This window comes from Oryctolagus cuniculus, chromosome 8, assembly GCF_964237555.1.
Source record: "Oryctolagus cuniculus chromosome 8, mOryCun1.1, whole genome shotgun sequence".
NCBI classification, from domain to species: Eukaryota; Metazoa; Chordata; class Mammalia; order Lagomorpha; family Leporidae; genus Oryctolagus; species Oryctolagus cuniculus.
In genome coordinates, this window is record NC_091439.1 from 62,118,240 (window position 1) to 62,146,017 (window position 27,778).

The 27,778-nt window shown below is 40.7% G+C and overlaps 1 protein-coding gene across 4 annotated transcripts in view; it reads left to right on the top strand.

Moving 5' to 3' along the window:
• The first annotated feature begins 1,733 nt into the window (after positions 1–1,733).
• SLC9B2 (solute carrier family 9 member B2) overlaps positions 1,734–27,778 on the top strand; it is a 61,408-nt gene continuing 35,363 nt past the window's right edge. For 3 of the 4 annotated variants that reach the window (XR_518645.4, XM_008267544.4, XM_008267546.4), the window contains exons 1-4: positions 2,397–2,547; positions 16,779–16,903; positions 17,920–18,091; positions 26,166–26,336. Coding sequence is in view for 3 of the 4 variants with exons in the window: in XM_008267544.4 (XP_008265766.1) it covers positions 16,814–16,903; positions 17,920–18,091; positions 26,166–26,336 (433 nt within the window). In the remaining variant the exon portion in view is untranslated. Of the gene's footprint in view, positions 1,805–2,396; positions 2,548–16,778; positions 16,904–17,919; positions 18,092–26,165; positions 26,337–27,778 lie in introns of those variants that run through there. The other variant, XM_070047788.1, reaches the window with a different exon arrangement.

Sequence of the window (27,778 nt, forward strand, 5' to 3'; positions counted from 1 at the left end):
CCGGATGGAGTTCTTGGCCTCTGGCTTCAGCCTAACCTGGCCTCAACCATCTGAGCCATTTGGGGAGTTAACCAACAGATGGAAGGTATCTCTGTCTCTCTTTCTACCTTTCAAATAAATGTTTAAAAAAATCTTAAAAATTCCAGGGAAACAAAGAAGAGTACATGAAATTTGGAATTTGTCTCTGAATAAATAAATATACATGAATCAAAAAAAAAAACAAGAGATAAATGAAATTAAAATTTTCAAGAAGATGTTTCAATTTATGGTTGATAATTCCATAATACTGTTAGGAAGAAGATTTTACCTTTTAATTTTATATTTGTTTTGTGTTGGTTGCTATCTCAGAAGATGAAAGCCAATGAGGAAGGCCCAATGTTGTGGCAAAGCTGTTTAGGCTGCAGCCTGCAACACCGGGAGTCCATATTGGAGCACTGGTTCTAGTCCCAGCTGCTCTGCTTCTGATCCAGCTCCCTGCCTCTGATCCAGCTTCCCTAGGAAGCAGCAGGGCTGGCTCAAGTGCCTGGGCCCCTGCCACCCACGTAGGAGACCCTGATGGAGTTCCAGGCTCAGACCTGGCATTGCAACCGTTAGGGGAGTAAACTAGTAGATGGAGGATCTCTCTCTGTCTCTCTGCCTTTCAAACAAACAAACAAACAAATGATAATAAAAGACCAAGTGGGAAGAGGCATTTGGCAGTGTCTAAGATGCTACTTGAGACACCCATATCCTATATCAGAGTAACTGAGTTGTAGTCCTGGCTCTGCTCCGGATTCCAGTTTCCTGCTAATGCACACGACGGAGACCCAGATTGAGTTCCAAGTTCCTGGCTTTGGCCTGGCCCAGCCCTGGTTGTTGCAGGTATTTGGAATGAATGAACCAGGAGAGGTGTCTCTCTCTCTCTCTCTCTCTCCCTCTCTTGCTCTTTTTCTGTCCTTCAAATCAAGTGAAGATAAATAAAAACTTTTTTTAAAAAAAAGATTTAATTTATTTATTTGAAAGGCACAGTTATGGGGAGAGAGGAAGAGATCTTCAATGGTTCACCCCCCAAATGGCAACAACAGCCAGGGCTGTTGTGCCAGAGGAAGGTAGCAGCCAGAAGCCTCCTCCAGGTCTCCCGTGTGGGTGCAGGGCCACCTTCCTCTGCTTTTCCAGGCACATTAGCAAGCATCTGGATCAAAACTGGAGCATCCAGGACTTGAATCAGGGAGGCAGCCATGGCTTTACCAGCTATGCACAACTCGGGCCCCTGTAACTTCTCAGCTAATGAATGAACAGAACAGGAGCTTGTAAGAATGACATAAAATGCTGCCTGCTGTGAGCAGAGATGGGTGTATGTAGCGCTATGAACAAATGAATTCCCAAAAAACACAATGAATTCCTCAACAGATTCTAACAAGAACAAATGCTCTTCTCTCCCCTAACCATAAACTACAAAACATCACAAACAATAGAAACAAAAAAAGCCACTGTTCTCCAAAGTCATGTTCATCATAGCAGGTGATGTATGAATGAAGATCGTATGACTGGGGGAAAAGGAAAAATATATTTCTCTTCTGTGGTAAGAGGAAGCTGGAGATCCCCGGCAGTTTTTGAAAGCTTCGGGAGGGAAGAGTTCACTTAAGGAAAATAATCATCTTACAGGCCCTGAAGAAGGATCCTGGATGGAACCTAGGTTTGTCACGAGGGAGGAGAGCCGGGGGTGAGTCGTTCCTGACTTGTGCAGACATTTACTTGGGGTTAGTCCCTCCTGCCGGACTCGCGGGGATGGAAACTGGCACTTGAGATAAGGAGTGAAAACCAGGTAAGCAGCGCTCGCACTCAGACTCACAAAACACACTCAGCTGAAGGGGAAAGTGCAGAGGAAAGAAAGAAAGGAAGAAGGAAGGGGGATGAAATGAACAATCACACTCTTGCTGGAAGGGTTAAAATATAAACCAACACAGCAAGGGCGAGAAGGGCGGAAAGAACGAGTCCTTGGTGTTGCCATTTAGTTTATTTAATAAATTCTGGACCCACAGACTTCATTAATTGGTTTAGGGACCGGCAAAGCAAGCCATTGGCTGCGGCCGGCATCGCTGCGCGCCTCACGCAGGGTCTCGTCATCACCCGGGAGCCCTGGCGCCTAGGGCCGCCCGCCCTGGATGAGCGCCTTTCGCTGCGCTTCTCGGGGGAAACTCGCTGGTCCTGCCGCCAGGGACCCGGGCAGCCGCCCAGTGAACGGCAGCACTGGGCGGCTCCGGCGCCCGGGGCAGTGGGCCTGTGGGGGCTCTGGCGGCAGCAGCCCCGGGTAACCCACAGCGGCCTCCCGACCCCGCGGAGGACGCGCCCAGGCTCGTTCTGGAGTCTCTTTGGGCATCGCCGGCCCGGACCTGCCACATGCAAGACCGCCCGGGGCGAGTGCGGGGCGAGCGCGGCTGCCGCTTCCCGGCCCGCGCAGTAATCGGCAGTAGCCGCAGGCTGGGCTCGGCCGGGGGCGACGCGGGCAGCCCCGTTAGCCCGTCCTGAGCGGCAGGGCGGAGCGCGCCGCCAGCGCCGGGACGCCAGGTGAGTGGGCGCGGGGACCCCCTGAGGGGAGCAGACTCGGCGCCCGTGGCGGGGACCGTGCAGGCCTTGCGGAACGAGGTTGTTTACCCCTGGCGTGCGTGCGTGTACTGTGGTGTGTGGGTGTACTGTAGCTTGCTGTTGGCGGGTGGGGGGTTTTCCCGCTTGTTTTTGTTCTCTAATCAACCAGAGGTGTTGCTTTTGTGACTAAGGTATCAGTCACCCTGGTGGTGCAGATAACCAGGAGACCCTGTTGACTGGAGAGCCTGGAACCCGGGCTCAGAGCGCTCCTTGCGGCTGTGGCTTTTCCACTTACAAGCGTCAGCTTGTTGTCTCACCCTGGATGCTGGTGTGATGTGTCGCCCCAAAGACTAACGAAGCCGCCCTCTGCCCGTCAGCGGGGCGACGCAGAGCAGACGCCTTCGCCAGGCAGCCTGCTTTCGCGGAGACTGAACCCCTTCCCCCTGCCCAGCCGCCTAGGGGCCTCCGCTTAGTGTGACTGCTGTCGCACAGCGCTCTCCTGCAGGGCATTCCGGTTTGCTGTTTCTCGCACTGAAGTGTGACTGAAACGCTTCAACTCAGCAAATACTTGTGTGTCTTCTCTGTGCCTAGGAGGTGTGAGGACAGGGAATACAGATGTGAATTAAAGAGTTTCTGCCACACGGGATTTCAGAGTGCAGTGGATTCGATCCACACCAGTGGTGACTTACCCTGAGACCGGGGAGGGACCTAGTGGCAGAGACCTGAACACATGGCTTGGGGTGAGCAGGAAGTCGTGTCAGCCACTCTTGGAGAGATTCCGTTTCTAGAGATTCTGACTTTAGTAGATCTAAAAAAATTAACTCTTTAAATTTTTTATAAATGCATTTTCCCCTTGGAGAGTATAGAGGAGAGAAACAAGTGTTGAGTTCCTTCTCGGGACAATTTCCTTTCCTTCATATCTCATTATGGAGTATTTTCACTTCATGAGTCAATCAAGTGACCAGTTTAACCAAATATGATAGCGGTTGTTTTCTTTGGTAACCTGGCCACATGGGGCTTACACACTTCACACTTTCACACAAGCTCATTCACAGAGAAGCATTTTGAATCATTTTAGTGACTGTCAAGGACAGTGACTGCCATCTGAAATGAATTCTTCACTTCTGGATAGGACTCCTTTTGGGAAAATTTATTTTAAATCAGAGTTGGTAAAATTCAGAAGCTGGACACAGTCTACATAACAATACTGTGTGAGACTCTATTCTCAGTACAAAAATGTTTCTAGATAAAAAATAGGAGATTGTTATTAATATAACAGTATAGAGTATTTAATAAAAAGTCACAGTGACACTCTTTAATGTATGTAGATAAAACACACAGAGACCCCAGCAGTACTTTAGTACACACCTGCTGATGTAACCAAACCACAACTAAGGAGCTTATAAATAACAGAAACTTATTTCTCACAATTTTTTGTTTTAAGATTTATTTCTTTATTTGAAAAGCAGAGTTAGGGGCAGGGGAGATAGAGAGAGATGTCTTCCATCTGCTGTCAGGCCTGTCCATTCCACAGGCAGTAAGTCCCTAGAATAACCAGGCTTCCCCCCTGCAGAGATCATTCAGCAGTAATTGAGTTGATAGTAGTTTACATGTTTTACTTGATCCAGAGCTTAAGGACATTTATACATTGATGATTTCTTTATTTCATCTGAAATAGTACTGAAAGACTGAAAGAAATTTAAACGTCTAAATGAGTCAGATAACCTGAAAAGAAAAAGCTGGTTTAACAACTATGTATGGGAAAGCCTATGTACAGAAACTGTGTGCAAAAGGTGCTGCAGCTCTGCCATTATCTGTCCATTTGTTGGATTTAAGGATAAGGTTTCATTTGATGAAAGATTTTTGGCTTAGAACTTAAAACCATTGCTGTAGACGATTCTTAGCAGTGTTTCATCTTTGAAAAACACAAGAACGACAAATGACCTTAAATTATAGTGGGTGGAATTAAGCTACTTAAAATCAAAACACCGGAATGAATCTACGGAAAACATTAACAAAGAAAGCTTTTGTTTTCTTGAAAGTTTTAATAATTACATATTCTTTTTTAAAAAATGCATTTAAGATTGCATTACAAAGTCTTCTTGTAAAAATCTGAGCAATATAAAGTAAATATTACATGCATACCTTAATTCTGTTTCCCTTCCCAAAAACAACTACTGAAAACATTTTTTCCTATTTCATTACATGCTTGTATCCATAAAAACTCATATTGTTCTTTGAAGTCCAATTTTCCCTCAAGTATGAGGGAAAGATTAAGGGAGTTGTTCCTTTCAAGTTCACATTTCTATCATGTGGTGGCATGTGTCCCTAATATTGGAAAGTAAGGTTCAAGTCAAGCCAATTCTTGCTAAGTATGTGGATCTGTCCTACAGGAAATTCTGAATGTTAGGTATATTAAAGAGAGGCATGAATGGTCAACAGCCTTTTCTTATCCTTGTAGAAAACAGTTGACCCCCCTCCTACAGGCAACTGGATAATCACAACAGTCATAAAAGCCAAGTCCCCACTCTTCTGCAGAAATCTCTATTTTATCCATGGAAATTTGATTAAATTTGAGTTATTTACTGAATTTGAGAGGTTTATAAAATTTTGGCATTTAAAGCAGAATAAAGTTTTACCAATATAGTTTATAGACTGTAGAACAGTCAAAATAATACAATATTTTGATTGAGAAGCAAAAAAAAAAATCTGTTGCTTTTCTGTATAGGCACTTCAGTGTTTTATTTAACAGGTACCTTGCCTTCCTGGTTCTCAATTTAATTTTCTGATATACAAAAATCTCCCAAAACATCTCAGTTTAATTGAATTTTTAAAAAGGAAAAACTCCTTAATTCTTAGACTCTTAAGGCATGCCTAAAGCAAATTATCTGTTAGTTAACTAATAATTTAGGGTATGTAAACAGTATTTGTCATGTGAATAGTCATTCCTTTAATTTTGGCACCAGTGTTGTACAGCCTAAACAGATTAATGACATTTTTTGCTTATAATAAACTGTATAACATTTGTAACAATGGAAAACAGTGAAGCTGAAGATAGCATAAAATAAAAAATAAAAGTATTTATATTTGCTTTTGGAATGTACTCTCAAACTTAAAATTGACTATAGCCATATAAAAGTGGGATTTTAAAGATAATATTATAGCAAAAGCTACTATATATAAAGTGTATATATAATTGTATTATATATAATAGCTTATCTATACAATGCATATGAAATTGTGTATGTATATATGTGTATATATACATATATATGTAAAATGATTTGGTATAAATAAATGACATGAAGTCAAAGATGCAGATTAAAGAACTATGACATTTTGTACATTTTTATACCTTTTTACTATGAGACTTGGCTAATATGGGCTCTGTGATTTGAGAAATGCTATTTAGTCTTTGGGTTTTAGTACTTTTATCTGAATACTAAAGAGGTAGAACTAGATAACTTTTAAAGGCCTTTCTATCATTAGTCCATTGATTTTTTTTTTATTTTTCTTTATTCAAATAATAATTTAATAATAAGTAATAACTTAATAATTTAATAATAACAAATAATAAAAGAGTTACAGAGAGAGGTAGAGACACAGAGAGAGAGGTCTTCTACCTGGTGGTTCACTCCCCAGATGGCTACAACATCAGGAGATGGGCAGATCCGAAGCTGGAAGCCAGGGTCTTCTTCCAGATCTCCTAAGTGCATGCAGGGGCACAAGCACTTGGGCCATCCTCTGCTGCTTTCCTAGACACATTAGCAGAGAGCTGGATAGAAAGTGGAACAGCTGTGACTCAAACCGGTGCCCATATAGGATACTGGCACTGCAGGCCGGGACATTAACCTGCTGTGCCCCAGCGCTGGCTCCAGTCCATTGATTTCTGATATTTGGAAACCATCTGGTTTCTCTGTTGCCCTCACTTAACTTTTCCATCCCCAGACACTCAGTCTTGGATAGATTCCTTTTTTAAAAAATGTATTTACCTGGTGGTGGGCGCTGTTTCAAAGCAGTGGAGCTGCCATGTGCAGCACTGGCATCCCATATGGGCGCCGGTTCGAGTCCCAGCTGCTACCCTTCTCATCCAGCTCTCTACTTATGGCCTGGGAAAGCAGTGGGAGATGGCCCAAGTACTTGGGCACCCACATGGGAAACCCAGAAGAGGCTCCTGGCTCCTGGTTCAGACTGGCCCAGCCAGGGCCATTTGGGGAATGAACCAGTGGATGGAAGATTTCTCTTTCTCTCTCTCTCTCTCTCTCTCTCTGTAATTCTGCTCTTCACATAACTAAATATGTCCTTTTTTACAATGTGTTTATCTGAGGAGTAGAGAGAGAGCACTGCCATCTACTGATTTATTCTCCAAGTGCCCATAATGATCAAGGCCTGGTAGCTGAAGTCAGTAACCTGGGATGTAGTGTGGGTCTCTTACTTGAGTGACAGGAACCCAGCTACTTAGGCATCACTGCTGCCTCCCCAGGTCTGAACTTAAATGAAACTGGAGTCAGGAGCCAGAGCTGGGCATCAACCCCTGGTGCTCCAATGTAGGACACAGGTATCTTTTTTTTTTTTTTTTTTTTTTTGACAGGCAGAGTGGACAGTGAGAGAGAGAGACAGAGAGAGAAAGGTCTTCCTTTGCCGTTGGTTCACCCTCCAATGGCCGCCGCTGCAGCCAGCGCACCGCGCTGATCCGATGGCAGGAGCCAGGATCCAGGTGCTTTTTCCTAGTCTCCCATGGGGTGCAGGGCCCAAGCACCTGGGCCATCCTCCACTGCACTCCCTGGCCATAGCAGAGAGCTGGCCTGGAAGAGGGGCAACCGGGACAGAATCCGGCGCCCCGACCGGGACTAGAACCCGGTGTGCCGGCGCCGCAAGGTGGAGGATTAGCCTATTGAGCCACGGCGCCGGCCAGGACACAGGTATCTTAACTTCTAGACCAAATGCCCACCCCTCATATTCTTTTTTTTTTTTTTTTTAAGATTTATTTCTTTATTTGAAAAGCAGAGTTATACAGAGAGAGGAGAGGCAGAGAGAGAGGTCTTCCAACCACTGGTTCACTCCCCAATTGGCCGCAATGGCTAGAGCTGTGCTGATCTGAAGCCAGGAGCAAGGAGCCATCTCCGGGTCTCCCATGCAGGTGCAGGGGCCCATGGATTTGGGCCATCTTGTACTGCTCTCGCAGGCCATAGCAGAGAGCTCAGTTGGAAGTGGAGAAGCCAGGACTCTAAGCGGTGCCCATATAGTATGCCGGCACTGCAGGCAGCAGCGTTACCTGCTACGGCCATCCTCCACTGCACTCCCTGGCCACAGCAGAGAGCTGGCCTGGAAGAGGGGCAACCGGGACAGAATCCGGCACCCCGACCGGGACTAGAACCCGGTGTGCTGGCGCTGCAAGGCGAGGATTAGCCTAGTGAGCCGTGGCACTGGTCATCCCTCAGATTCTTAACAGTACTCTTTTTTAAAAAAAATGTAAATTTTAAAAAAAGATTTGTTTATTTGAGAGCCATAGTTGCATACAGAGGGAAATACAGAGAGAAATGTCTCATTAGCTGGTTCTTTACCCAGCTGGCCACAACAGCCGGACAGAGCTGGGCAGATCCAAAGCCAGGAGCCAGGTTTCCCACATTGGGTGCAGGGGCAGAAGCACTTGGGCCATCTTCCACTGCTTTCCCAGGCCATTAGCAGAGAGCTGGATGGATTGTCGGTGCCACAGGCAGAGGCTTACCTTACGACTCCACAGCACTGGCCTCTCTTAGCAGTGCTCTTAAACTTTGGGACCGGGAACTATATAATGATTAAGGGTTCAATTCAACAGGAAGATGTAACTATTGTAAATGTATATGCACCTAATCACAGGGCACCAGTTTATTTAAAATATATGTTAAGGGACTTAAAGGGAGACTTAGATTCCAATACAGTAGTAGTGGGGGACTTCAATACTCCACTCTCAGAAACAGACAGATCATCTGGACAGAAGATCAACAAGGAAACAGCAGATTTAATCAACACTGTTGCCCAAAAGGATCTAACAGATATCTACAGAACTTTTCATCCTACACATAAAGCATTTACATTCTTCTCAGCAGTGCATGGAACCTTCTCTAGGATTGACCACATACTAGGCCATAAAGTAAGATTCAGCAAATTCAAAAGAATTAGAATCATACCATGCAGCTTCTCAGACCACAGCAAATGAAGGTGGAAATTAGCAACTCAGGAATCCCTAGAGAGTATGCAAACACGTGGAGACTGAACAACATGCTCCTGAATGAACAATGGGTCATAGAAGAAATCAAAAGAGATATCAATAACTTTCTGGAAGTAAATGAGGATAACAACACAACATATCAAAACTTATGGGATATGGTAAAAGCAGTGTTGTGAGGAAAGTTTATAGCAATAGGTGCCTACATTAAGAAATTGGAAAGGCACCAAATAAATGAGCTTCCAATGCATCTCAAGGATCTAGAAAACCTGCAGCAAACCAGACCCAAATCTAGTAGGAGAAGAGAAATAATTAAAATCAGAGAAGAAATCAACAGGATTGAATCCAAAATATTACAAAAAATCAGCCAAAGGAAGAGCTGGTTTTTTGAAAAAATGAATAAAATTGACACCCTATTGGCCCAACTAACTAAAAATAAAGACCCAAATCAATAAAATCAGAGATAAAAAAGGAAATGTAACAACAGACACCACAGAAATAAAAAGAATCATCAGAACTTACTACAAAGAGTTATATGCCAGCAAACAGGGAAACCTATCAGAAATGGGTAGATTCCTGGACACATGCAATCTACCTAAATTGAGCCATGAAGACATAGAAAACCTAAGCAGACCCATAACTGAGACAGAAATTGAAACAGTAATAAAGGCCCGCCCAACAAAGAAAAGCCCAGGACCAGATGGATTCACTGTTGAATTCTACCAGACATTTAAAGAAGAACTAATTCCAATTCTCTCAAACTATTCAGAACAATCAAAAAAAGGACAATCCTCCCAAATTCTTTTTATGAAGTCAGAATCACCTTAATCCCTAAACCAGAGAAAGATGCAGCATTGAAAGAAAATTACAGACCAATATCCCTCATGAACATAGACGCAAAAATCCTCAATAAAATTCTGGCCAATAGAATACAACAACACATCAGAAAAATCATCCACCCAGACCAAGTGGGATTTATCCCTGGTATGCAGAAATGTTTCAGTGTGCGCAATGCAATCAACGTGATACACCACATTAACAGACTGCAGAAGAAAAACCATATGATTATCTCAATACACGCAGAGAAAGCATTCGATAAAATTCAACACCCTTTCATGATGAAAACTCTAAGCAAATTGGGTATAGAAGAAACATTCCTCAATATAATCAAAACAATTTATGAAAAACCCACAGCCAACATCCTATTGAATGGGGAAAAGTTGGAAGCATTTCCACTGAAATCTGGTACCAGGCAGGGATGCCCACTCTCACCACTGCTATTCAATACAGTTCTGGAAGTTTTAGCCAGAGTCATCAGGAAAGAAAATTAAAGGGATACAAATTGGGAAGGAAGAAATCAAACTATCCTTCTTTGCAGACAATATGATTCTTTATTTAGGCGATCCAAAGAACTCTACTAAGAGACTATTGGAACTCATAGAAGAGTTAGGCAAAGTAGCAGGATATAAAATCAATGTACAAAAATCAACAGCCTTTGTATACACAGGCAATGCCATGGCTGAGGAAGAACTGCTAAGAACAATCCCAGTCACAATAGCCACAAAAACAATCAAATACCTTGGAATAAACTTAACCAAGGACGTTAAAGCTCTCTATGATGAGAATTACAAAATCTTAAAGAAAGAAATAGAAGAAGATACCAAAAAATGGAAAAATCTTCCATGCTCATGGATTGGAAGAATCAACATCATCAAAAAGTCTATTCTCCCAAAAGCAATTTACACATTCAATGCGATACCAATCAAGATACCAAAGGCATTCTTCTCAGATCTAGAAAAAATGATGCTGAAATTCATATGGAGGCACAAGAGACCTCGAATAGCTAAAGCAATCTTGTACAACAAAAACAAAGCCAGAGGCATCACAATACCAGATTTCAGGACATACTACAGGGCAGTTGTAATCAAAACAGCATGGTACTGGTATTGAAACAGATGGATAGACCAATGGAACAGAATAGAAACACCAGAAATCAACCCAAACATCTACAGCCAACTTATATTTGATCAAGGATCTAAAAACAATTCCTGGAGCAAGGACAGTCTATTCAATAAATGGTGCTGGGAAAACTGGATTTCCACGTGCAGAAGCATGAAGCAATTCCCCTAGCTTTCACCTTACACAAATATCCACTCAACATGGATTAAAGACCTGAATCTACGACCCGACACCATCAAATTATCAGAGATCATTGGAGAAACCCTGCAAGATATTGGCACTGGCAAAGGCTTCCTAGAAAAGACCCTTGGAGGCGCAGGCAGTCAAAGCCAAAATTAACTATTGGGATTGCATCAAATTGAGAAGTTTCTGTAGTGCAAAAGAAACAGGAGAGTAAAGAGGCAACCAACAGAATGGGAAAAATATTTGCAAGCTATTCTACAGATAAAGGATTAATAACCGGAATCTACAAAGAGATCAAGAAACTCCACAACAACAAAACAAACAACCCACTTAAGAGATGGGCCATGGACCTCAGTAGACATTTTTCAAAAGAGGAAATCCAAATGGCCAACAGGCACATGAAAAAATGTTCAAGGTCACTAGCCATCAGGGAAATGCAAATCAAAACCACAAGGAGGTTTCACCTCACCCGGGTGAGAATGGCTCACATACAGAAATCTACGAACAACAGATGCTGGCGAGGATGTGGGGAAAAAGGGACACTAACCCACTGTTGGTGGGAATGCAAACTGGTTAAGCCTCTATGGAAGTCTGTCTGGAGATTCCTCAGAAACCTGAATATAACCCTACCATAATACCCAGCCATCCCACTCCTTGGAATTTACCCAAAGGAAATTAAATTGGCAAACAAAAAAAGCTGTCAGCACCTTAATGTTTATTGCAGCTCAATTCACAATAGCTAAGACCTGGAATCGACCCAAATGCCCATGAACAGTAGACTGGATAAAGAAATTATGGGATATGTACTCTATAGAATACTATACAGCAGTCAAAAACAAAAGAAAAGTCATTTGCAACAAAATGGAGGAATCTGGATAACATCATGCTGAGTGAAATAAGCCAGTCCCAGAGGGACAAATATCATATGTTCTCCCTGATCAGTGATAACTAACCAACCACAAAAAAGGAAACCTGTTGAAGTGAAATGGACACTATGAAAAACAGTGACTTGATCAGCCCTTGCCCTGACTGTTGATGAACAACTTAATACTTTATCCCTTTTAGTATTTTTTGTTCTACTTAATACTAATACTATTGGTTGAATTCTGTAATTAATACACAGTTATTCTTAAGTGTTGAAACTTAACTGAAAAGTGATCCCTGTTGAATATAAGAGTGGGAATAAGAGAGGGAAGAGATGTACAATTGGGGACATGCTCATTCAGACTTGCCCCAAATGGTAGAGTTAGAAACGTGCCGGGGGATTCCAATTCAATCCCATCAAGGTGGCATGTACCAGTGCCATCTCACTAGTCCAAGTGATCAATTTCTGTTCATATTTGATCAGAATGATGGGACTAAAAGAGTCAAAGTGATCACATAAACAAGAGTAGTGTCTGCAAATACTTACTGATAGAATAAAAAAGGGAGAGAACAATCCAACATGGGAAGCCCATGAGAGTATTTCAGGCATGGAAAGCCAAGATACTGTGGCAAAAAAAAAAAAAAAAACAAAAAAAACAAAAAAAACAAAAAAAAAAACACAACAACAACAAATGAAAGATGTCCGCGAGTGGTATCCCAGTAGAAACAACAGGTCATCGAAGAAGGAGGTACCTTTCTCTGAAGGGAGGAGAGAACTTCCACTTTGACTATGACCTTGTCTAAATATGATCAGAGTTGGCAAACTCAAAAGGCCTCTGTAGCCTTGGCAACTCATGGCAAGAGCCTAGGGTGATTACTGATGCCATAAACAAGAGTGTCAAATTGTTAAGTCAACAACAGGAGTCACTGTGCACTTACTCCTCATGTAGGATCTCTGTCCTTAATGTGCTGTACATCGAGATTTAATGCTATGACTAGTACTCAAACAGTATTTTTCACTTTGTGTGTCTGTGTGGGTGCAAACTATTGAAAGGTTTACTTAATATATGCTAAATTGATCTTCTGTATATAAAGAGAATTGAAAATGAATCGATGTGAATGGAAGGGGAGAGAGAGCGGGAGAGGGGAGAGTTGCGGGGGGAGGGAATTCATGGGGGGGGGGGCCATTGTAATCCATAAGCTGTACTTTGTTAATTTATATTCATTAAATAAAAGTTAAAAAAATAAAAAAAAAAAAACTTTGGGACAAAGGAAGTAGTTTAGTTTGGATTTTATTTTATTTTTTTAAATTGTTTAGTTTTAATTTTTAGTTAATATTTAACAGATTCAATCTGATTTATAGATACAATTGTAAGAATCTAGTAATATTCCCTTCCTTCTCCCTCCTCCCAGGCACAATGAAAACTAGTTAAAAAAATTTTGAAAAGCATAGCATTTCACTGAAATTAGTGTTCTGAATAACTGACAACTATTTTATTACATACCAAATTTTGGTTTAAGCATTCTCTTTAATGCAAATCTCTAAATTATACTATATATTTAATGTTTTTTAAAACAGACAATATTCCTATTGTTTTTTCTTTTCATTTTCTTGAGGTTGCAGAACCGCTTTTCAAATCAGCTATTATTAACAGAAGATCTTTTGGAGCCGATTCAGGTGTGAAGGTTCTTGTTGAGGATTCATTTAGGAGCAAGTTCAGACACCCAACTCAAAACTTGCTTAATTAAAGGAACTGATTGGCTCGCCTAGCAGAAAAGCAGGTGCTTCTGGATGTTCCAACAATGTGGTTATTAATTTCTCTTTCTAGATAAAGAGTCTGCTTTGCTTTGTGACCACATCATTCTTTGGAAGGCTTATCTTGAGTGTCTTGAGGATTTTCAATAGCAAGTCTGGACTTAGAAATCCTTACAAAAAGAGCGTTCTTTCCCAAGGATTCCAGTAAACACTGTGGTGAAGATGATGGGAGAACAGGGAGATTTTGTTTGGAGCATGAAACTATATAAACTATATAAATTCCCACTGTGCAACATGCCAAGTTGTGATTTTTATGTTTAAGAGGATCATAAATAACATTAAAGAAATCAGTTCTTGAAGCTTTCATTTTAACCTCTTATACTTGGTTACCATTTTAAAATGTTCTGCCTAAATGGCAAAATTGGCTGATTTTGTGAATTTGATAAAAGAGGTGATTCTGGTGGCATTGCTAAGAACTTTAATGTAATTCTAATAAGGAAGATGAAAATATGACAGCAATCAGTGTAATATGCACCTAAGCCAGAAATCGATCTTGAAAGAGATTCAAAATCAAAGTCAATGGGATTGAGGAGTGACTTCCTCAAGATTTGGGAGACCTTGTCCTGTGCAGTGGGAAGGGCAGAAAGATTCCCAGAGATTTGCGGTGGTCATGGAAGAGGGATCTAAGTGGTCAGCAGTAACCAGCACTACTGCATGCTAAACATGTGCACAGTTGCAACTCTGACTGACCCCATTTTATAGGTAAGGAGTAAGTCACACAAAAGCTAAGTAGTTTGGGGTATGATGGAGCTGGACTTCAGATGCAGGCTCTTCCACCGCCTGAGCCAGCAGATTTCGCCACTTACTGTGATGTTAGGGGTAATTTTCCGTGGTTTGGGGTATAATACCCCAGCTCTCTAACCTCATCTATCACTCTCAGCTGCTGGCCACAGGCTCCAGCACAGTTTCCCTTCAACCCTTCTGGCTTTCAGACTGCCATGCCTTTAAGACAAATGCCGTGAATCCAACATCTTCCTGTTAAAGTAATTGTCTTTCTCGTTATCAATCTAAATGTTGGAGTAACTTCTTAAATTTAAAAATAATGTGAGGCTGGCCCTGTGACGACATAGCCCATAAAGCTGCTGCCTGCAGTGCTGGCATCCCATATGGGTGCTGGGTCCAGCCACAGCTGCTCCACTTCCGACCAGCTCTCTGCTTATGGCCTGGGAAAGCAGTAGAAGATGGCCCAAGTCCTAGGACCCCTGCACCCGCGTGGGAAACCCAGAGAAGGCTAATGGCTCCTGGCTTCAGATCAGCCCAGCTCTGGCCATTGTGGCCATTTGGGGAGTGAACCAGTGGAAGGAAGACCTCTCTCTCTGTCTCTCTGCCTCTGCCTCTCTGTAACTCTGCCTTTCAAATAAATAAATAAATCTTTAGAAAATGCATATACATACATAGTATTATATAAACATAAATCTATATTTTGTATAGGATAAAAGTCTGAAGATTTTCTGAAATGCCACCCTGCTATCACTGTTTTGTAAAGAAGATCATAATGGTGGTGGTGAGATTATGATGTTCTCTGAAATTTTAAATACAAACATCTTGGCCCTTTATTAGACTAGGAAATTGATTCCTTTTTGCAGTCTGAATCATCCCTGTCCTTCTGGCCCTGTCTAGTGCCTGGCATATATTAGGCTCCCAAATATGTGCTGAATTAGAGTTTTCCCTTCTCTTGTGTAATTTTGTCTTTGATGCTACCTAAGTTTTTAGTTTGTACCTCTGTTATAAAACTCACCATACTGGCTGCATTAGGAATAAGTTTGGTTGCTCATAAAAAGAAAATTTTACTAATAGTGGCTTAACAGTTACCTCAAAAGTTGACAGCCCATGACTGATGCAGCAACTCATAGATAGCATTGAGGAAACAGCTCCTCCTGTCTTATTTATCTACTATCCCAGATATGGGGCTGCTATTGTCAAGGTTGAAATATGACTGTTATGCCACCAGTCATTGTATCTACATTCTAGAAAGAGAAATGCTAGAAGGCAGACAGCAAAAATTATATTCCTCTAGAGGCTTCCCCAAAGACTCCCACTTAGATCTCATACATAAATCTATGACACATGGCCACCTCTAGCCACAAAAGTGGCTAGGATTTGGAGTGTTTGTCCTCTCAGCCTCTATAGCTTGGAAAGTCCAGGCAGAAATGTTTGAAGTGGTTGTTTATTTATCAGCCTACAGTCTGCCTTACAGGATTGTAGGTACTTGGTATACGTTGATCTTTCCTGTTATGCTGTAAATCTTCAGAGAACAGAGTGTACTTTGGTAACTTCAAATTGCCTGTAATTACTAGCCATGACTACCATTTATCAGAGTGTCTAGGCATTGTGGCAACACAGTCAGTGGGGTTATGTTTTACATTTTAATTTAGAAGTAAGCACGAAGCAGGAATTAATGACTCTGATTTCTCTGGAAATAATGGAATCCAGAGATTTCCCTTTGGTGACTCATGCCTCATGTCTGCCTTGGAAAATTACCTGGAATTTTCCTGCTTCATCAAGGTGACCCATCAGAGGGGATAATTTTTAGTTATTGTTCAGGATGTTTGAAGTATAACTTAAAAGCAAGGGAGAGGGACCGGCACTGTGGCGTAGCGGGTAAAGCCACCGCCTGCAGTGCCTGCATCCTATATGGACGCCGGTTTGATACCCAGCTGCTCCTCTTCTGATCCAGCTCTCTGCTATGGCCTGGGAAAGCAGTACAAGATGGCCCAAGTCCATGGGCCCCTGCACCCACGTGGGAGACCGGAAGAAGTTCCTGGCTCCTGGCTTCGGATCGGCGAACTCTGGCCATTGCGGCCATCTGGGGAGTGAACCAGCAGATGGAAGACCTCTCTCTCTCTCTCTCTCTCTCTCTCTCTCCTCTGTCTCTTCCTCTCCCCTCTCTATGTAATTCTTTGAAGTAAAATAAATAAATCTTTTTAAAAAAAGCAATGAAGAAATAAAGAAAATCAAGAAATGAAAATGCAATTGGTCATTCAGGGCTTTTTCAACATAAGCAAAAAGGTACAAAACAATGAGGATAATATATTGGAATGAATCAAAAGATGACAATTTGAAAGTTAAGTATAGTCTATTGTCATTCAGTGTTCCAAGGGAAGAAATAAGTAGTTTATTCACTTACACCCAGAGATGCTCAAATTGCTGTTCTGTGTCTATTCTGTTTCCCCTTCAAAACAGACCTTGTTCCTCTTCCCTCTTCTCAATTATAAATCATGAAGGATGAAGATAAAACAATTGAATGTGAGGATGCAGGCCCATCCACAGAGATGAACCACACAGCCACTACTTGTCAAGAATCGCAGGTAAGTCTGTGATAAAATGTAGAACATCTCCACCATTTGTTTAAGGAAGAGACTATATATGTCCAAGCTATGACAGAACCATGTTCTCTTCATTCTCTACCATTCAGTTAACAGTTCTCTCTCCATTATTCATTCCCAAACTATACAGTGCAGAATAGGTATCACTACCAGTTTTCCCAGCTGTGGTCTTTAGCAGCTAGTGCTACTTGAGGCTGGAAAAACAAAGAGCCTATGAAATGGTTTTAGTCCTGGCCTGATCCCTAGGATGGTTTTGATTTCTTCCCTCTCTTTTTTTTATTGCTTAAATTCAAGTAGATAAGTGAATGTGAATTGGTTTTCATTACAGATAGTTATCTTTTCCTTGGACCACTTGTGTTATTACCAACTATTGTGCTGAATTCTATCTTAAATAGGCTGGTTTTTAAACCTAGTATTATAAAATCAATATGGAAGTTTATGTGACCCAAGTGCTTATAGTACTAAAAATATTGTTTCATTGATAAGTACTCCTAACATAGTCCTTGTTCCACTCCCTAAACTAATTAGCTAGAGATGAGAGTGTGTGTTTTCATTATGAAATGTTGTCTGTGATTCTAGTAATGGAGATTTGATTTGAAATATGATGAACTAGTAACTTTAAAATGTGTAGAAAAGTAGTTTTAAGGGCTTTTTTTTTAGGGGCAGATGTCTGACCTAGAAGTTAAGATACCAGTGAAGATACCCTCATCCCACTTCAGAGTACCTGGGTTTGGAACCCAATTCTTATTCCTAACTCCAGTTTCCTGCCAATGCAGACCCTGGGAGGCAGCAGTGATGGTTCAAGTAATGGGTTCCTGCTACCCACATGGAAGAGGTAGATTGGCCATTCCAGGCATTGAGGAGTAAACCACTGGATAGGAGTTCTTCCTCTTTCTTTCTCCTCCTGTATGTGTGTGTGTGTGTGTGTGTGTGTGTGTGTGTATGCACACGGATCTGCATTTCCAATAAATAAATAAATAAAATTATTTTAAATACAGGAGGAGGCAGTTATGAACCTCAAAGGAAATGAACCAACAGAAGGAAGCATTCTATTGAATAGTGGTGAAAAAAAGCTGCAAGAAACACCAACTGAGTCAAGTAATTTACAAATGCTGAGAGAAATATTGGCTTGCCCTCCACATGGTTTACTTGACAAAGTCATAACAAATGGTATGTAAATGGTGAGGGTGTATTCAGAAAGAAAGGGTAAAAGGGGAAGATGTAGTGAGAGATTCCAAATAGTATGGCTTAAAAGGAAAAACAGTTTCTTTCTCTCCCACAAAAAGACTACTAGATAAGCAATACACAATGATGAGTAGCTCTCCTCCACACAGTCATTCAAGGACCCTGGCCAATAGAGTTAGGTCTTCAGCCCAGGGCTTCAAGATCACATTGGCCATCACCACTTGAGGCAGCAGGAAGGGGAAAAGAACAGAAATCAAAGGCCTTTCCTTTTCTTTATCTGAATAACTTCACAGGGTTACTTTAGGGCTCCAGTGAGAAAAATGGGAACTCATTTATAAATAGAAAAGCACTACATAGTGCTGCTTGTTACCATTGTTAAAGTAATGCAGCTGGTACTTGAGTAAGCATGGCTTAATTTTTACTTCCAATTAAATTTTGTTGTCTTACAAGTTGGGATCTTGGTTTGTAATTCAACTTCTTCCAGAAGGGCTGCCATTGCCTAAAATATTTTAGAATTTATTAGTTTGATTAATAAATGGGTGTTCTGATTCAGTAATGCCACTTTCTGCATAAAAAGGATGTAAGTTGTGTATGATGTGGTATGTGCAGTATATTAAGAAAAAGAATGTGGCTGGCGCCGCGGTTCAATAGGCTAATCCTCCGGCTGCAGCGCTGGTACACTGGGTTCTAGTCCCAGTCAGGCACCGGATTCTGTCCCAGTTGTCCCTCTTCCAGTCCAGCTCTCTGCTGTGGCCCGGAGTGCAGTGGAGGATGGCCCAAATTCTTGGGCCCTGTACCCCATTGGAGACCAGGAGAAGCACCTGGCTCCTGGCTTCGGATCAGTGCAGTGCGCCGGCTGTGGCAACCATTGGAGGGTGAACCAACGGAAAAAGGAAGACCTTTCTCTCTGTCCCTCTCTCTCTCACTGTCTACTCTGCCTGTCAAAAAAAAAAAAAAAAGAATGTATCAGTCAGTCAGCTTTTCATCACTACAGTGAAATACCTGAGGCAACCTAACTTTATAAAGGAGAGAGGCTTATTGGCTCACAGTTTTGAGTCTAAGATCAGGTACCCACTGGTCTGGTGTCTGCTGAGGGTGTTCTTGCTGATGGAGCGCCATAGTGGTACAGAACATCATGTATGTGTCTGCCTCTTCTCATAAGAAGTCACTAGGGCCAGAGTGGTGGCTCAATAGACTAATCCTCCTCCTGTGGTGCCGGCACACCAGGTTCTAGTCCCGGTTGGGGCGCCGGATTCTGTCCCAGTTGCTCCTCTTCCAGTCCTGCTCTCTGCTGTGGCCCGCAAGTGCAGTGGAGGATGGCCCAGGTCCTTGGGCCTGCACCCACATGGGAGACCAGGAGAAGCACCTGGCTCCTGGCTTCGGATCGGTGCAGTGTGCCGGTCACAGCGCGCCAGCCTCAGTAGCCATTGTGGGGTGAACCAATGGAAAAAGGAAGACCTTTCTCTCTGTCTCTCTCTCTCACTGTCCACTCTGCCTGTCAAAAAAAAAAAAAAAAAAAAGTCACTAGGATGGGCCCTACCCTAACAAACTAATCTAGTCTAATTACTCCCCCAAAGACCTCACCTCGAAACACTACAAGTGGATTTTTCTACCCTCTTAGTACTATGGACAGAATGCGTTAACCCTTAGCACATGAGCCTCTAGGGAACAGTTAACATCCAAACTAATATCCAGACCATAGCAAAGGAAAAGTGGGTTGAAAATTGTCTATATTGACAAATTTGAAGACAGTTTCAAAATCTGTATTGAGGAATGGTCTTATCATTGAAATTAGTATCTGGCCTCCTATAAGAAGTATTTCAAAAAGTTAATGGAAAAAAGGAATGAAGAGATAAGTTTATTTTGGTGAAAACATTTTTTGAAATCCATGCATGGTTTTTCATCATGCATTTTCCACTAAATTTTTGAAGACCCTTTTATGCATGGATTTCAGCTTTTTTAAATCAAAATAATTTTCCATTCCATTTCCACAAACTTCAAGTATAGTATTTGTTATACTCACTGAAAAATGAAAAATGAGACTTACTTGTAATTATACTGTATTTGTGAACTCTGAAAGACATTTTTATCACTTTCATCTGATACAATGAAAGCCAATTATACTATGTTGAGCTTTAGGCTCTAGATTTTTTTTTTTTTAATATTTATTTATTTGAGAGGCAGAGTTACAGAGAGAGTCCACTGGTTCACTCTCCTAATGGCCTCAATGGCCAGAGCTGAGCCAACCCGAAGCCAGGAGCCAGGAGCTTCTTCCAGGTCTCCTACGTGTGCTCAGGGGCCAAAGCACTTGGGCCATCTTCCACTGCTTTCCCAAAGAGAGAGCTAAATTGGAAGAGGAGCAGCCAAGACAGGAACTAGCGCGCACATGGGATGCTGGTGCCACGGACAGAGGTTTAACCTATTACACCACAGTGGTGGGCCCTCTAGATAAGTTTTTAATAAAATCAAGTAAGGCTCTGAACTAGCATGGAGAAAATCTCAATATTTATTTAGAGAAACCACGTGCCAAAGAATGCACTAGCTGATAAAGCAATGGATAATTTAATGCTTTTCTGTCCTTTATATTATTTTTTTAACTTTCCCCACTCAAAATATGGCAAATTTCTAGTTAAAATATTTACAATAAAATAGATACAGGTTGACATAAAGGAAAGGGTAAAATGAAGGATGTGATTTTGAGACCTGTTTTTAAAACATTTATGATCTTTTTTTACAAAACTTCTTGAAAACTAGGATTCACAATAAATATGTTTTCCACATATTTTTCTAAAATTCATTCTGTTTCTTGGGTTTACAAGACTGTTTTTGTCCTATATTCCTTCCTGTGCCCATTCAGGATATAGAGATATTCTTCTTCAATAAATCTTATGGAAAATATGATTTTCCAAAATCATAACTAAGAAATAAATTACTGGCCGAAGTATGATTTAGAGAAACCATATAAATGTACATTTGCTATGTGTTTATAACTGTATTTCAAATATGGGGAAAAAAGGAGCTAGAGACTTTGAAAAAAAAGTGATATTGAAATGGGAAAGTAAAAAAAAATTATTTCTATGTTGCTGAATTTAGTATAAAATTAGTTTTTTTATATCATAAAGTAGATTTAGTAGCTGACAAATCCTGCTTTCCCATTCTACTTCCAACATTGCATTGAACTTTTAACCCCTAAATCCAATTGAAGAATACAGAAGGCCCATGAATTATTTCATTGTCTTAACCCTGAATAATCTGGAATAACTATGTGAAGTTTTAGAAACAAGGATATTGAACTCAGTTTCTAGCAGTATCATAGACAAGACTCAGTGGAAAAATCCTGTCACTTAAATCAATGAAAAATCTGAAAAAACTGCGTAAATCTCTTGATATGTACTTGTGATCTTTCAAGCAAATAACCAATTATCAGACACCAAAACCAAAGTACAAGTAGGGAAGGTAAGTAGCACTCAAACTGGCTTTCACCCTAGAGCTTTCTGCCAAACTCCAGTGACCTTGAGTTTGATTTGAGAGCCCTGAAGGCACAAGAGGCTAAGCTCGAGTCTGCCCACATTGGAAGAAGTATAACAGGAAAAACCATTCTCCTTCACCCACATAAAGTGGGATTCCAGTGTGCCGGTGAATCTGAGGTAAAACTGCTCTTCAAGTGAGTGTGCAGCTAACCCTGTCTGGACTGTGGTTGTTGGCTGAAACAAAGGAGTCTCCACTAAAAATATGTAACTTCATTCTAATTTGTGCCCCAAATTCACAGGAAAATAACCCCAAAGTGAAACTGTATCTGTTAGAAGCCAATTCAGACCCCATCCAGGAACACTCCCACCTAACCCAAGGCTCCAACAAACCCTTAGAATTCCGAGGAAGTGCTCACTGCTGCAAAAACCAAATTAAAAAAATCACAAAATATGCACAAAGAAACAAAACAGAGATCTCAAAAGTTTGCATTTCAGAAAAATATAAAATATTTTGATAGATATAAAGTTAAAGAAGATTTAGCAAACAGGAGTGTAAAACAAGTAACTATTTAAAAACAATCATGTGTGAATGAGAACCAACTTGAACTTTTAGAAATGAGAGTACAGTAATTTTAAAACTTTCCATTGAAATTGAAAACTCCATGAATAAATTAGGCAGCAGATTAAGTGAAAAGAGAATCGATGAACTGGCAAGTAGATCTGAAGAGATCATCCAGGGTGCAGGACACAGAAAGAGGGAAAACAGGCTTAGCAACATGGAAACAGTGGGACTGCCTAACCTCACAGAAAGAGAATCGGGAGAATGGATAAAATAGGGAAGAGGAAATTGTTGAAGAAATAAAGACAGAATTTTCTAGAAGTAACAAAAAAAAGTATAAATCCTAAGCAAACCAAAAGGAAGCCACACCTAAATGTTCATTCTAAAACTGCAGAAAACCAAAGAAAACGATAACTTAAAACAGCCAAAGGAAACTTATCCATTACACAAGCTGAAATTCGACTTCTCAACAGCAACAGTGAAAGCCAGAAACCAAAGAATAATATTTTCAAGGAACTGAGGGGAAATAATTCTCAAACTAGAATTTGAGGTAAACCTGGGGGTATGCCTAGAAAAATTATCTTCTAAGAATGAAAATAAAGATAATTCTCAACAATAAAAGTAAGAATTTACTGCAACAGATCCTCATGAAAAATATAATGGGTTCTGATACGTGTATTTGTGTACCATGAATAGCTTGTTTGCTAAATAGGGAATTATAACAATGTAATATGGAATTTGCATTTTTGTGCATAATTTTTCCTGGCACATTAATGTTTTTGTATCATTAAGCAATAACAAAAGAAAAAAGATCAGGTGTATGCTTCCTTACAGTAAAACCTTACTCACATGAGAACTTTGTGAAAACTGAAATCCTATGGAGATGCTTTCTTTTCAGTAGCTGGTTGAGGGGCTTCAGGGACTATGTACGTTCCACAGCATTAAGCCCGCTAATGAAAATACCCAGGTAGGTGAAGCAGCTGACAGTAGGTAAAGGAGCTGCCATCACTTAACCTTCAGCTTAAAAAATTATTTTTGAATGATGAAGAGAGCACAGTATGGATCATATTTTGAGGAAACTGCTTTCTACTTGAAATAGATGCCATCAAAAATATACATCTTGAAGTAGGAAATGTGGTTCTGGATTTAAGTCTGCAAAGAACGGACTGTGCTAGTACTCTTCTTAGGATTGTTTTTGAGTTCTGATTGATCTGCCCTAACTATGCTTTCCTCATGACTTGAGTCTGCATTTTTAGTGTACCTTTCTGTTGAACACTTTTTATTTATTTATTTATTTGGAAGGCAGCCTTAACAGAGAGGCAGAAGCAGACAGAGAGAGGTCTTCCATCTGCTGGTTCACTCTCCAAGTGGCTGCAATGGCCAGAGTTGGGCCAATCCGAAGCTAGGAGCCTGGAGCTTCTTCTGGGTCTCCCACTTGGGTTCAGGGACCCAAGCATTTGGGTCATTTCTGCTGCTTTCCCAGGTACACCAACAGGTAGCTGGATCAGAAGTGGAGTAGCCTGGATTCAGCTGGCAGCTATATGGGTTGCCAGCCCCACAGGCAGCAGCTTTACCCACTACACTACAGCACAGGTTTTCACTTTATGATATTAACACCCTTTTTTAAAAAATTTTTTAACTTTTATTTAATGAATATAAATTTCCGAAGTACAGCTTATGGATTACAATGGCTTCCCCCCCATAACGTCCCTCCCACCTGCAACCCTCCCCTTTCCCGCTCCCTCTCCCCTTCCATTCACATCAAGATTCATTTTCGATTCTCTTTATATACAGAAGATCAGTTTAGCATACATTAAGTAAAGATCTCAACAGTTTGCTCCCACACAGAAACATAAAGTGAAAAATACTGTTTGAGTACTGGTTATAGCATTAAATCTCAATGTACAGCACACTAAGGACAAAGATCCTACCTGAGGAGTAAGTGCACAGTGACTCCTGTTATTGACTTAACAAATTGACACTCTTGTTTATGGCATCAGTAATCACCCTAGGCTCTCGTCATGAGCTGCCAAGGTTATGGAAGCCCTCTGAGTTCACCGACTCTGATCATATTTAGACAAGGCCATGGTCAAAGTGGAAGTTCTCTCCTCCCTTCAGAGAAAGGTACCTCCTTCTTTGATGACCCGTTCTTTCCACTGGGATCTCACTTGCAGAGATCTTTCATTTAGGTTTTTTTTTTTTTTTTTTTTTGCCACAGTGTCTTGGCTTTCCATGCCTGAAATAGTCTCATGGGCTTTTCAGCTGGATCTGCATGCCTTAAGGGCTGATTCTGAGGCCAGAGTGCTGTTTAGGACATCTGCCATTCTATGGGTCTGCTGTGTATCTCACTTCCCATGTTGGATCGTTCTCTCCCTTTTTTATTCTATCAGCTAGTATTTGCAGACACTAGTCTTGTTTATGTGATCCCTTTGGTTCTTAGTCCTATCATTATGATCAATTGTGAACAGAAATTGATCACTGGGACTAGTGAGATGGCATTGGTACATGCCACCTTGAAGGGATTGAATTGGAATCCCCTGGTATGTTTCTAACTCTACCGTTTGAGGTAAGTCAGCTTGAGCATGTCCCGAATTGCACATCTCTTCCCTCTCTTATTCCCACTCTTATATTTAACAGCGATCACTTTTCAGTTAAGTTTCAGCACTTAAGAATAATTGTGTATTGATTACAGTATTCAACCAAAAGTATTAAGTAGAACAAACAAACAAAAATACTAAGAGGGATAACATATTAAGTTGCTCATCAATAGTCAGGGTGAGGGCTGATCAAGTCACCGTTTCTCCTAGTGTTCATTTCACTTTAACAGGTTTCCTTTTTGGTGCTCAGTTAGTTGTCACCTATCAGGGAGAACAAGTGGTATTTGTCCCTTTGGGATTGGCTTATTTCACTCAGCATAATGTTTTCCAAATTCCTAACAGGGATCACTTTTCAGGTAAAATTTAAACACCTAAGAATAATTGTGTGTTGATTACAGAGTTCAACCTATGGTACTAGAACAAAAAAAAAATACTATAATGGATAAAGTATTACATTGTACATCAACCGTCAGCACAAGAGCTGATCAAGTCACTGTTTCTCATAGTGTACATTTCACTTCAACAAGTTTCCCCTTTGGTGCTCAGTTAGTTGTCCCTGATCAGGGAGAACATATGATATTTGTCCCTTTGGGACTGGCTTAATTCACTCAGCATGATGTTTTCTAAATTCCTCCATCTTGTTGCAAATGACCGGGTTTCGTTGTTTTTGACTGCTGTATAGTATTCGATAGAGTAGTACATGTCCCATAATTTCTTTATCCAGTCTACTGTTGATGGGCATTTGGGTTGGTTCCAGGTCTTAGCTATTGTGAATTGAGCTGTAATAAACATTAATGTGCAGACAGCTTGTTTGTTTGCCAATTTCATTTCCTTTGGGTAAATTCCAAGGAGTGGGATGGGTGGGTTGAATGGTAGGGTTATATGATATTAGTGCCCTTATGAAAGGAAATACTTCAGGGTAGTACCATAATTGTCCCAGATGAAAGGTTTTGAAATCTCATGATGAGTGATGACCGAAATAAATAAGTGAGCAATTCTAAACAAACATTGACTATGTAAAAAAGGAATAATAATGTCCAGTTCAAGGCAGAACTGAAATACTGGTTTGATTGGAGTTTGGGTATTCTCATGTTCCTATGAAGAGTGTAAAAATAACAATCATTTCCCTGTGTAATGGTAGCTACTAATATATATTTGTACTAAAATTATTTTAAAAAATAACACTATGTGAATGATAAAAAATTAAGATAAGGGTTCCTTCTGGCAGCGTGAGGAAGACAGGGAGTGGGATTGGAGGAGCATGTAGGTGCATTCAAAGATACTGGAAAGATCCTATTTCTTAATGTGGTTGCTTATATGAAACTGCTTTCATATTACTGATTTTCTTCATAATGCATACATGTTTATAAATATTGGTGTATGTATTCAATAATAACTTACTGATAAAAACTAGTTGTCCTGGTTTATTTCAGTTGTCATCATCGTTCTCCTGTGGGCTGTAGTCTGGTCAATTACTGGCAGTGAATGCCTTCCTGGAGGAAACCTATTTGGAATTATCATCCTATTCTATTGTGCTGTCATTGGAGGTAAACTTTTTGGGCTCATCAAGTTACCCACACTGCCACCACTGCCCCCTCTTCTTGGTAAGTGCTAAACTTGCTGTTTTCCTCAGAGTAAATAACATTTTTTAAATAGTGATTTGGATTTGAATAGATTTGGAAAATAAAATTGAAAAAAACCTATATTTATTATGCTGACACCATTTGTTCGACTTAAAGCTTTGTGAGCTAGTTGGTAAACATGACAATTTTTTGAAAATTATATAAACATATTTTATGTATTATATATTTATATAGTTTATATATTTTTTGAAAATTTTATAAATTTAACTTAATTAAAATACAAGAGCAATTAGTGCTCAAAACTGATAACTTTCTAATTTACTACCTTTCTCCTGATCCAAGATCTTGAGATTATGGAATACTGTATAATAGTGGCTGTTTCACATCTCTTCCCAACTCCATGATCAGTGATATGTTGGTGCCTTTAAATTGGCTATAGCAGAAGTTTCTATGTAACGTAAGAATGCTGCAAACAGGGCTTGTTGTAAGTCATTGTTAGTGTTGACAAAAAGGGTCCTGTATTTTCATTGTTTCATTTTCACCTTGCTCCTTGACATAAATTGGTATCAACCAACCTTCATGGTAACACTAAACTCACTCATCAGTGATGCAAATGGCTTCTTTGGATTATCGCTTAAGAGTCAGGCATTTATTTGTAGTTTGATTTTGTGAAATCTTGGTTGAACTGCAATCATAGTTGCTCATGGATTCAGAGTTTACAGTAAAAGTTGTTATATAAATATTTGTAAACAGTGTATGCCCTATCAGTAAAATGTACAATAAACATATATATGTATAGAGAATGCATATTTTTTTGGAGAGCTACTTGTTAAGCATCTACCAACACACAATGGAATGTTTTTAAAACATAGACCATGGGGCCGGCACCTTGGCACAGCAGGTTAACACCCTGGCCTGAAGCACCAGTATCCCATATGGGTGCTGGTTTGAGACCTGGCTGCTTCACTTCTGATCCAGCTCTCTGCTGTGGCCTGAGAAAGCAGTAGAAGATGGCCCATTTCCTTGGGTCCCTGCGCCCACGTGGGAGACCTGGAAGAAACTCCTGGCTCCTTCAGCGCAGCCCCAACCATTGCAGTCAACCGGGGAGTGAACCATTGGGTGGAAGACCTCTCTCTCTCCTCTCTCTGTGTAACTCTCACTCAAATAAATGAATGAATCTTTTTTAAAAAATGTAAAAAACATAGCCAAAGATAGTGCTTCCAGAGGCAGTGAGAACTGCCCAAACAAAATACACACACACACACACACACCTTCTTTTTTAAGAGTTTTTATTCATTTATTTGAGAGGTAGAGTTACAGACAGAGAGAGGTAGAGACAGAGAAAAAAGTCTTCTATCTGCTGGTTCACTCCCCAAATGGCCACAATGGCCAGACCTGGGCTAATCTGAAGCCAAGAGCCAGGAGCTTCTTCCAGGTCTCCCATGTGGGTGCAGGAGCCTAAG